The sequence below is a fragment of the Eptatretus burgeri genome, chromosome 10 (genome assembly GCF_056783735.1).
Source record: "Eptatretus burgeri isolate ZD-2024b chromosome 10, Ebu_testis_v1, whole genome shotgun sequence".
Lineage (NCBI taxonomy): Eukaryota > Metazoa > Chordata > Myxini > Myxiniformes > Myxinidae > Eptatretus > Eptatretus burgeri.
The window spans coordinates 720,928-733,104 of record NC_140970.1 but is presented as its reverse complement, the minus strand read 5'-3'; the positions used below and the strand labels follow the sequence as shown (position 1 = coordinate 733,104).

At 42.6% G+C, this 12,177-nt stretch overlaps 1 protein-coding gene and 1 long non-coding RNA gene across 2 annotated transcripts in view; one reads left to right on the top strand and one right to left on the bottom strand.

Moving 5' to 3' along the window:
* The window catches only part of LOC147017792 (uncharacterized), a 77,937-nt gene extending 70,458 nt beyond the window's left edge, over positions 1 to 7,479 (top strand). The window contains exons 2-3 of the long non-coding RNA XR_015062142.1: positions 5,967 to 6,107; positions 6,338 to 7,479. This is a non-coding gene — a long non-coding RNA (uncharacterized LOC147017792). The remainder of the gene's footprint in view (positions 1 to 5,966; positions 6,108 to 6,337) is intronic.
* Positions 7,044 to 11,762, bottom strand: LOC147017791 (complement C1q and tumor necrosis factor-related protein 9A-like). The gene is made up of 4 exons (XM_085896790.1): positions 11,650 to 11,762; positions 11,362 to 11,536; positions 9,038 to 9,091; positions 7,044 to 7,881 (listed from the first exon to the last, which is right to left on the bottom strand). The coding sequence occupies exons 1-4, from the start codon at positions 11,653 to 11,655 to the stop codon at positions 7,346 to 7,348; spliced, it is 771 nt and encodes a 256-aa protein (XP_085752916.1). The 5' UTR covers positions 11,656 to 11,762; the 3' UTR covers positions 7,044 to 7,345.
* Positions 11,763 to 12,177: the final 415 nt, after the last annotated feature.

Here is a 12,177-nt window from a genome sequence, read left to right as displayed (position 1 = left end):
TGCTCCGAGTTCACGAAGCCCCGCCCCATCACGATGGTGTTCATCAAATTCAAACGGAAATATGTGGTTGGGTGGCACGGACGAGCGTTTTAAGGGATCTTGTTGTGGTTGGGTGGCACGGACGAGCGTTTTAAGGGATCTTGTTGTGGTTGGGTGGCACGGACGAGCGTTTTAAGGGATCTTGTTGTGGTTGGGTGGCACGGACGAGCGTTTTAAGGGATCTTGTTGTGGTTGGGTGGCACGGACGAGCGTTTTAAGGGATCTTGTTGTGGTTGGGTGGCACGGACGAGCGTTTTAAGGGATCTTGTTGTGGTTGGGTGGCACGGACGAGCGTTTTAAGGGATCTTGTTGTGGTTGGGTGGCACGGACGAGCGTTTTAAGACGGGCCGAGTAATAACGGGTGGGGTTTGGGCCTTGGGGCCCACTTTTAATATGGCTCCAAAAGGCCTCGAGTTGAGGAGCTCTCTCGTGCATTCATGACCTCCACCACCGAAGGTGAAGGAGGTTATGTTTTCACCCCTCTCTGTCTGTTTGTTTGTCACTTACAAAATCGAAGATTTTTCAAGAATATTGGTTTTTCGTCGATTTTGTTGGGTGGTCGCTGGACTACCGTTATTCTCAGGTTTTGCGTCTGTCTGTTTGTTTGTATGTAATGGACGGCTCTGGAGGCCAGAGGAGTCAACAGATTTTGATGAAACTTGACTGGTAGGTTCATACCAGGATCTAGTTATCTAGTTATATGCTTTTGAGCACCGTTCCCATGGCCGCCACCCTTTTCCTAGCAACGGGACTTTGAAATTTTTGAAAAAATCCGAAAAATATTTGTATATATATATTTCGAAAATCAAAAATTGGCTTCCGCGCTTTTATGCGCACTATAATCAACCTCTTTGTCAAAAAATTTCAGCCCGATCCGTCAAAAACTGTATGACTAGTATGCAATTATATAGCGACCACCCACGTCGCCTACCGGCTTGTTATTCTGTCTGTTTGTAGCCTACAGGTCACAATTTTAAACCGATCTTCACGAAACTTCACCACGTGGTAGAGTTTGTCATAAGGAAGAAGCCTATTGTTTTTGAGGTGAAAAGGTCAACATAGGCCAAAGGTCAACAACGAAGGTGGTTTTTCTAAAATCCTCAATTTTCATTCGATTGACTTGAAATTTGAAGAGGGTTTATATTTCAGATCACTGAATTCAACCAGCTAATTATTTTTGAGGTCAACATAGACCAAAAGGTCAGCATAGGCCCAAGGTTAACAACTGGGGTAGTATTTCTAAAATCCTCAATTTTCATTCCATTGACTTCAAATTTGAAGAGGATTTACATTTCAGATCACTGAATTCAACCAGCTAATTATTTTTGAGGTCAACATGGACCAAAAGGCCAACATAGGCCCAAGGTTAACAACTAAGGTAGTATTTCTAAAATCCTCAATTTTCATTCCATTGACTTCAAATTTGAAGAGGATTTACATTTCAGATCACTGAATTCAACCAGCTAATTATTTTTGAGGTCAACATGGACCAAAAGGCCAACATAGGCCCAAGGTTAACAACTAAGGTAGTATTTCTAAAATCCTCAATTTTCATTCCATTGACTTCAAATTTGAAGGGGAGTTGCATATTTGGTCACTGATTTCAACCAGCGAAATATTTTTGAGATCAAATTTATTTTATGGATTTTGCAAGTATCATGCTCTGCACGACATCTTTTTCTTGTTCGTCTGTTTGTGTGCAGGATATCTCAAGAAGTAGTGGATGGATCCAGATGAAATTTGGTGGGCAGGATGGGTGTGTGATAAGAACAAACTATTTATATTTTGGTGAAGATCTGGATTTGACAACCAGAATTTTTAAGTCATTCGTCACAATTGAGAGATAGGGCCAAAAACGATATACTGTTACGAATTTAGAAGCTTCCTGCACACAACAGCCAGGTCCTATAAATCAGTTATATCAGTAAGTACGTGTTTCTAGTTAGGGTCCAGTCCCCTATGTCTAATGGGAATTAAGTGTACAGGTGCTGCGCAGTTATTTTATAGGTAGGATTTTTACATCACCAATAACAATGACAACAACGCCCATCTTCGCTCTCACAACAACAATCTGCTCGCGGCATTCTTCGCGTGCTCGCTGGCGAGCGTGGGCGGAGTTTAACGTAGGCATGGCGTCCCTCTTTGGCCAATCAGCAAGGAGCGGGCGTCTCACCCGCCCCGTCTCCCACTCAACACCATCGCCATTACGCACGTGGTCGGAGATGAGGAGGTAGGTGGAGCTACAAACGCCTCCGATCGGGACTCCACCCAGAAGGGTGAGAGTTTCCCACCTACCATGGGCCTGTCCAATGGGAGACAGCCAGGGAATCGAGCGATGGGTCTGACCAATCAGGAGGCGAGTGGCCAGGAGAAGAAGCGGCTCCCTCCTAAAAGAGTGGTTGTCGGGACGAGTGTGAAGTGTGGTTGGTGGGACCAGTGTGTAGAGATTGCCTCCCATGTGTCTTGAAGTGCATCTGCCTTGGTTTGCGGCGGACTGCATCCTGCGCTTCGGAGGTGTCTCGTCTGGCGCATTACAGCGAGCGGTCGACCATTTCCTCAAGGGAGATCATCTCGTCTCGCCTAATCTGGATTCGCCTGCCCTGGTCCGTCCTTTGGCGAATGGTGCTCCGGGAAGGTGCGGACATCGAGCCGCGCGAACGCGGCCAGGTAGCCAGCACGTTATCCTTACCTCCAGCTCACCTTCCCTCTGAGCTGAGGGTATCAATAAAGGCTGCGGCCATCATTTCCTCTGGGTATTTGTGTGTGCGTGTGTGTGTGTCCGTGGGCCCCGTCAAAAAGTGGAATTGTTAAGTGCTTTTGCTGTACATTATTTGCATTGCTTAGTTGTGATATCTCTGCTCTGTGTTCCCCTCCCGGTTATTCTTTCCCTCGTCCCCAGATTGTTGTAAATAAATTCTCCTTTTGTTGAATGTACCAGCTCGTCCTTGTCCTTTCTACCATTGGTTTGCCACGGTGCATATTGAGGATTAGGAAGGTCATTGTTGCCGTAATCGTGCAATTGGCCCGGCAGGGATCTGGTACTCTCCGCTCGGGGTACGACTCGGATCCGGCCCGGCAACGGCCCGGATCATGTTGATCCTGCCGAGGGTGAATTTCCCGGGTAGTTTGGACGACGTGGGTATTTAGGTCTATTGAAATTGGCAATTGACCCTATCCCACGTGGTCGACCTATTGGCGATCTTCGGTCTGATAAGGGACCCGTGACCTTTCGGATTTATCTGAAAGGTACGACCTAGGTTCCGGGTGTTCGGTGGAGCCGACTCTACTGCTCCACCCTGCGGTCATGCTCGCCCCCGAAACTCGGCCCCACAACAATATCGCATGATATTTCAAAAACGTATTGGGCCAGATATCTTCGCATCGATCAGGCATTACATGGCGGAGTTATGCGCTCTACTGAGTGCCTTTCTAGTTCTCACTGTTTTTAGGTGTGAAGACTTCACGCTACCCCCCTTTCAAGTTACCTCCCGGTAATCTGAAATATATTTCAAGTTACCCCCCGGGGGTAGCCTGAACCGGATTTCATATTACCCCCCTCCCTGATTTAGCTGAAATGATAAATTATTTTGCTCACAACTCATTATGCGTTTATTGAAGAGAACACGTAAAACATATAAGATTGAAAGCTCGTCTCAAAGTCTGGAAACATAAAAAATGTAACAAAAATGTTAATTGTATTAAAACCACAGTTCGTCTCAAAGTCTGGAAACATAAAAAAATGTAACAAAAATGTTAATTGTATTAAAACCACTCATACACTTGTTCAAAGTGCATGACATATTATATACAAACACAATATATACAAAGATTCAACCTAACAAGAGAAATTTAGAAGGAAAAAGTATAATAATTACAAGAGTGAATATTCATTAGGGATACAGAATTACAACTAAATTGTGAATTAAAAAATACAGTCCACTGCATTGTTTAATTCAACAAAAGTAACAATAACAAAAACTTAAATTGCAGGCTCAAAGTGGTTAGGCCGTGGGACGAGCGCTCGAAAACGGCTGAGTTTTCGAGTTTCGTTCACGAGGTCCGAGGGACTACGAGATACACAGTTCAAAACTAGAGGGGGAGCACTCTGTAGAGTGCAAAACCTCCGCCGCCAATACTGCTGGGTCACTTAAGTGAACCCGATATCCTATTCATTGTAAGTCAAAACGGATCAGACTCTACTGAACCACGATTGAATACACTAAACTAGATCGACGCGCATGTAGAAATGCCAAAAAAAAAAAAAAAATCGAAATTTTTTTGAAAAAAAAAAAGTTGCAAAATTTCTAATTTTTTTTCTCTAAATTTTTTTGGGGGGGTTGGAAATCACTTAAAACATGTAGAAAATGCGGTTTGAAATCGGAAATCCCCAAAGTTCGAGGGGGTGCTGTGGGTGAACAAAGATCTAAATCGAAAATCCGGCTCGATCGTTTGTGCACAATGTATTCCAGACGATTGGTGTGAATTTTCATGACCATCCAACCATAACCCAAGGAAGAGTATAATTTGGCGCGAAGGCACCTCCAGCACTCGCATATTATCGATATTTGCACTAATTGACCTTTGACCCCTGACCTAGGCGAAATTGGTCAATATGTCCTGAGGCAAAGTTGTAGTACTCATTGAGTACCATGAACCTGCAAAGTTTCATTTGTATCGATGCACTCACCTGATCGCTAGGGGGCCTTCAATTTTTGCCAATTTTCGCGCATACCCTAATTGTAGGAGGCGCTGCGGGTAAAGTATTCCATATATCACAAAAACCGAAATATATTTGATAGAGCATCACCTGTAGATAATTCGTGCCAAATTTCATAACCCTACGTGGGATAATGGCTTTCACAATTGATTTCGCATGAACGGTACCGATTTTGAAGGTTTTTTGGTTGTTGCTAGGGAACCAAAGCGTCCCGAGCAACCATCACAATTTCCAAAGCACTAGGTCATAAGATGTACCTACCACCCGAGTTTGGTCAAAATCCGCCCACTTTTACTACCAATTATGCTGATGACAAACGAACAAATATCCAAACAAACAGACAGAATTACTGACAATAAGGGGCACCTATTTCGGCGACCCAATAGAGGGGGGAGTTGGGGGGTTAGGGTGATATATACATATATATATATATATATATATATATATATATATATATACATATATATACATATATATATATATATATATATATATATATATATCTCTACCGGATCAGTTTCACGAGCTGGGAACATTTCTAATAATCAATTATTTACAAGCAGGCGTGGAAAGTTACGTAGCACAGCAAATCGTAGTTTATTGGCGTGTGTAATGCAGGGATAGAAAGAAGCGTGAGGTGCGACAATAATACAAGCAACTTACAAAAGCAGACACAGAGCAGACTTAACTCTAAATAATAGTAATATTCCGCAATTTTAACTTACAAGGACAGGTGCCAGGACACACACACACACACACACACACACACACACACACACACACACACACACACACACACACACACACACACACACACACACACACACACGGCACTCTTATAGTATAGATACACTGTGCTGTATATGCACTGGATAACTTACTCTGAGACGCAGCACTTCCTACTCCACCCTCCCAGACTGACAGCTTCAGTTATGTCAGACTAGATAACTCAATGGCCAGCATGCTACAAACTGAGATATTTACCCTTCATTTCGATAATTAATTCCTTTTCACGTATTACAGTTTATTTTTCTCTCTGATGAAGTGCATGACCTTGATAACCATATTTCTGGGCTTTAGTCGTCATTATTTTCTTGCACATCCGGCTCAAGTAATTAGCTTGTTGGAACAGCAGTCTTGATGGTCCATGGCATCCTCCTGCAGTGAAGTTCCTTGTATTTCTTTGTTTACATTATCGGCCCAACGGTAGATCCAAGTCTCGTCCCTCGTCCCTAAGGAGAATAGTGCGACCACAGTATGTTCCAGCTGCTGGGCAATGGATTACCAGGGATGGAATACCGTTACTTCTCAACAGCATCTGGATTTGAATCTTCGGTCACCAAAGAGCCAGGTGAGCCAATCCAATCCATCAAGAAACGACCAATTGCGATAAGAGACCACGTATTTATTTTGTTGTTCAATTTTCCTGTCCTTTGTTTTACTCCTTTGTTTAATTAACTCCACTACTCCCATTTAGCACTTTGATGGCAACGTGAAAGTACGATGGGCCAACTGACCATTCCTCTATGATTTGATCCCCCCCCCCCCCCCATTTGCCATTGTTTCATGAGCACACCAAAGATAATGTGAAGAAATCAAATGGAACACCAAATACTGCATTGGAGTCATCAAAAGGAACCAGAATAAGCAAAGCAAAGGTGGAGTCATCAAGAGGAACTGGGTTTCAGCCGCTACTCCACTACCCTCAAACCCATCCAGGGAGCAGCCAAATGGCCCTAACAGAAAAATTTCTGCAATAATTCAATTCTCCTTATACAGATATAAATAAAGAAAAAGCAAGAATCAGCATGAATAAAGAAAAATGTGAAAGAGTTGAAAGAAGTGTGAAAGGAACCAAGAACAAAGATGTCGGGACGAACCTGGACAGAGAGATTTGAGCAGTTACTCCCCAGGCTGAAACGCAGCAACATGTACAACATACCAGACGTCCGTCCACCCAGCATCAGGATATGGTACAAACATAATGAAACGAAAGACCAAACAAAGGTTTTGCCTGGTGTTGGTTTAATGATTAGCATAGTTGGCTTGGGATCCTAGGATCCTGAGTTCAAATCACACGCGGATGTTGAATTAATACCAGGTGGGATTGACTGTGTCTGTCATCCTTCCGAGGTCGGCAAAATGAGTGCCAGCTTGCTGGTATACTGTGTCGGAGTGCAGGATTGTGCCCAATAGCCAAGGAGACTGCTTTGGCAGCACCAACGCTCTGCACCGAGTATGGTCCCAACAGATGGATGGAAATAGAGATTTACATGAACGGAAAAAGTACCCAATCGTGAAAATTACTTTATTGTGTTTTTCAGAACATCATTGTTTGTGTTGATATTTCACAAAAGTAGAGCAATGCATGTAAGAAAAAAAAAAGAGTAACATGGAAGAAAAATATTGAATTAAAATCATTGGCATCATGGCTTTCTTAATCATCAATAATATCGTCTTTTGCTAATTGAAAACATGAGACTTGCAAATGGTGTTAACATTGTAAGTGTAATTGAAAAATTATTTTAGTTCATGAAGTAACAAGTGAAACCTTTTGCTCTAATGTTACGACACTGTTCTTCCCTTGTTTCACTCTGGGTAGAGTAAGAAGCCAGAGAAGCTGGTATCATCATCACTGTCAGCATACAGTTTGTTTTTCCCATTATGAACTTGCAGATAGACTTCATCGTCGGCTGCCAGTTTTAAAATGATACTCCCACCCATGTGATATGTCTTCGAGTCCTCTATGTTAGAAAATTTGTATTGGACTTTGTCGCTGTTCTTAAAAAGAGCAACGTGTGCTGCGCCATTATAGATTGTGATTCTGTAATCGAAAAAGTACACACCTGGCACAACACAATGGAACTTTCCATCGTCCTTGTTGTAGTGACCTTGTTCATTGATCACCACCTTTTTAAACTTTATTGGTGTGTCACTACTTGGACCAGATGAATCTAAATGGGCACAGAAGGCTGATCGTTGTGCCGCAATTGTCATGCCTGATTGTACTTGTTGACCTGGGCGTCCTGGTGCTCCTGGGCGTCCTGGTGCTCCTGCGATGCCTACTTGTCCTGGTGGGCCTTGCTTTCCTGCGTTTCCTGGAAATCCTGCAGGGCCGGGCGGGCCTGACAGGGGGCAGAGGGTTAGGGAAATGACAAGTATATAAGTATGCTGCACAGACCAGAGATGTAAGGATGAAGGGTGTGAGGATTTGTTGACTGTGTATCTGGGGAATTATTTGAATATAAAACTCGATTTGGTATAGTTATATGGCACTTTATTAAACTTGAATATGTACCTTTTGCTGCTATTATCAATGTATAACTCGATCTTCATCACTGATTATATCAAACTCCCCAATATCTGGAGGACAATCTCATTAAAATGTTCCAGATTTATCTTTGATAACTTGATTTTCAGGCAGCAAAATAATTTGCAGGAAGGGAAAAACCAGTCCATGATGACTGGCATCAATAGAAACGGCGCAGTACTGCAGGTCTTCATCTGCTGGGTGCTTCCCGAGCCTCATGGAGATGCTGCCGGCCCGCCTACCCTGTGGTTCCCTTTTATGGTCTCTGTGACCCTTGGAGGTGCCGCCACCAAGGCTCGGCTCAGCAGAGGCACTCATCCCTTCTAAAACACTCATAACAGGTGTCCAGGAAGGACCATCTCCTTCCTGAACACCTGGAAGGTCCAGACCACTCAGCCCAAGAATGTGACTGTTTCTGCATGTTTCCTTTCTGTAAAGCTCTGGTTTGACACACAAAATGTCCACGAGGGCGATTAACAAAAGATATTATGCAGTATGGTAATTTATATACGAGTCATTAAAACAAGAGGGGGCTTCTGTCCGTGCATGTTTCATTACCCAAATCCTTCATCTTGGGGCCGTCCTGGTCCAATGACCTTCAACTCAGGCTACCTTAGCTGTGCTTTATTCACAAATTAGAAGCAACTAATGTTTATGGGAAATACAATCCACCAGTGAAAGAAGCACCCCCCCCCCCACGAAGACCACCAGCAAAGATAAAAAAATACACCTACAGATTAATTGGGGTCATGCTGATTTTATTGTAGCAAGTCTGGATATACAGTAATCAGGCCAGAACTGTTAGAGGAGTAGTGCAGCAAACAAACACACAAACGCACACCGGTCCTTGAATTATATAGCAAGGATATAATCATCTCATAATCTCATAATTTGGGGACAATTTGTAAGCCTGTCTCAGCCAACTTCATTTCTCCCTGCCAATCTTCTGAAACTGACCGTTCATATCTTACCTGGCTGTCCTGAAGTGCCAGGAGCTCCTCTTTCACCAGATGGTCCAGCAGGACCTGCACATCACATATCCACACACCACACACTCAAGTTACACATTGTGGTTAAACTTAAGAAGGAAATATAAAATGACAATTTAAATTGCTAAAGAAAATTTAAATAAACAAAATTACAGTGCAAGAGGAGGCTTCTCGACTTCAAAAACCCCAGATCTAATTTTTTCTTTCTTCTTCATAAATTCCGGAGGGAGTTATTTTGGGCCGCCTCCATCACCGTTCATTATTGGACATCTTTCATTCCCACCTTGCTAGAGTACTGCTGTCCCCTTTGGGCTGACACCCCTGCTTCACACTTTGCTCTTATTCATGCTGTGGAATCATTGGGATCTCATGGGGCCCTCAAAATCATTGGGATCTCCCGTGATGAAGCTGAGTTTCTCGACCTGTTACTTTCACATTGCAGACAGGTTGGTGGTCTCTCTGTATTCTATCTCCTCCTTTTTGGCCTTGCCCCCTCTGCTCTCTCTTGGTTCTGTTCCTCCCAGGTTTCTGCGGTGCACACACAATTTGCCAGTAACCCTCTTCTTGTTAAATTCCCCAAAATCCAGGCTCTCTGCTCACCTCCACTCATTTGTTCTGCTTTTCTCTCATCTGTTCAGTCCTATTCTTCTCTCCAGGACTTCAAGACATCTGTTCACCACTACCACAGTTGATCCCCCATCTTCATATTCATGATATCTTCTACCCCAAATGATGCCATTCCCAAGCATTCCCTATTTCCAGGTTATTGCGACCCCCCCCCCCCACTCCCTCGCCCCTTATCGTTTGTTAGTTGTCACTTGTTGTGTTCCTTTTCTGTTTCATTCCTGCTTCCCCCTTCCTCTTATTTCTGTGTTTCATTCAGCTTACATACAGCTTGTTCACCCCCATATGTCCCTCTTCCCCTCCCCTTGATCTCACTCTCACTTCTGCTTCCTTCCCATTTTCCCATTTTGTTTCATGTGTGCAAGTATTTTTTTTTCCATCTGGTCATAAATGTGCTCAGAGTAAGGAATCATTTTTATTGCAAATCAAAGATTATATTAATCTCCTCTCCTCCACGAGCTTCAGTTTCTGGGGACAAACATAACAATCACAATTATATATGATCTCTGGAATGCTTTTCAATCAATTGATCATCAAGTGCTTCTGCTTATTATCATGCAATGACACTACTGCTTCCTTCCTCATCAATACAAGAGATGTCCTTATGGGCTTTGCTATTTGCCTTTGAACCTCATACCTTTGCCCTCGCCAAAGCTGTATTTTGCCATTTCCCCAACATTACCAAAGTTCTGTGTATAAACAAAACAACCAAGACATTTGATGCATTTAATGACTCTAATTTGGACCTTGCTAGATTATCCCAGAAATGCTTCACTGGTTATAAGTAACATTAAATGTCTCATTGATCAAACAAGTCCATACACAGGTACACATTATTCTTACCTTTGTTCCTCATTTTCCAATTTGTCATTGGGTCATGCTAAAGTTTTTTTATCCTCCAAAATGTTCTCATCAGATTTCTAAAAAAATGTCATGAAAAAATCAGCAGGGAATTTTGTTGGGATAATTTATATTTTTGAAGTCATTAATGGACTCATTGCACCCTTCATTAATAACTTGGCAACCTTGTACAAATTGCACCCACTCCGCTCCGAACACCAGCGTCCCACGACTGAATATGGTACTTGAGCTATGGTCATTCTTTCTCTGGGTATGCTGCTCCATTATGATGCACTCAAGAAGTAAATACATCTGCACAATAAACTCCTTGAAGTTTTTTTAAATCCACCTGCAAGACTTTAAACCCTTTGAAACCGAGCGGCTGCTATTCAAGCATCCATATACCTGAGCGGCCAGTTTACCAGCCACTGTTCAAACCTCCGTTTACCCAAGCGGCCAGTTTAAGATCCATTATTGAAACCTCCATATACCCGAGCGGCCAGTTTACCAGCCACCATGCAAACCTTCATGTACCCGAGCAGCCAGTTTACCAGCTGTTATTCAAATCTCCATATACCCGAGCGTCTGGATTTTTCTCCAGTAAGCCCAGGGTGGGGGAGCCGGAAGTCCAATGAGCTCAGGGTTCAATGGGTTAAAGCATAACACCTTTGATAAAAAGCACTTTTTATGACCAGAAAAAGTGATTTATGAATACGATGTTATTCTGAGACCAGTGTAAGAAGTAGGAAATGCTGAAATGTCAAAGCTTTTTAAAAGTGAAGAGCCTTCACTGGAAGGTAACAGAAGTGAAAGACGACTTACTTTAGAAATTATCCACTTACCTGGAGGTCCATTACTCCCATCTCGACCGTGAAGACCGTTCTGCCCAGGTATTCCTGCGAGACTGCATTGTGAAACCATGCACTGTGCTTTTGATGGTTCTTCGTCTCCAAAGCCAAGAGGCATGAGGGAGCAGAACAGCAGCAGAAAGTAAATGGTAAAGGCCATTGCTGAGATCTAAAGGGTGGTGGTAGAGAGAAAGAAATAGTGCAGAGGTTATTTGGTATAATGGCATGAGTCCATACAGAATCCATAACTGCATGGCGGTAAGAGAACCGCACAGTTGTTACCTGCATGAATAATGTCTTCAAAATCTATTTGTCTCCCTTTCTCACACTCCTAAACGGTCTCACTCCTCGCGAGTATATATATATATATATATATATATATATATATATATATATATATATATATATATATATATATATATATATATATATATATATATACAGTATACATGTGCAATCACTGCATTGACAGTAAACAGAAATGACTCCAAACGAAATCACAGTTTCCTTTTTACTTGTGACTGCTGAAGTTCAACCCTGGCACCAACGTCCAAACCACAACTATAATTCTCAAACAACTTTTAAAAAGTCCTCACATGCATGCCTTTTGGGAAATAATGTACCCAAAGGTTTCCACACTGGTTATTTTTTTTTCTTACAAAGTTACAATCCACAGCAATGAGGTAAGGGCATGATTAACACAATAGCCCAGAGGTGTTTTATTCATCTTACTTCTTGAGTTACCTCCTGTGGGTTGGATTATTGATGAAACATGATCAGGTGTTTTTTGAAGAATGCAGAACTAGGCTT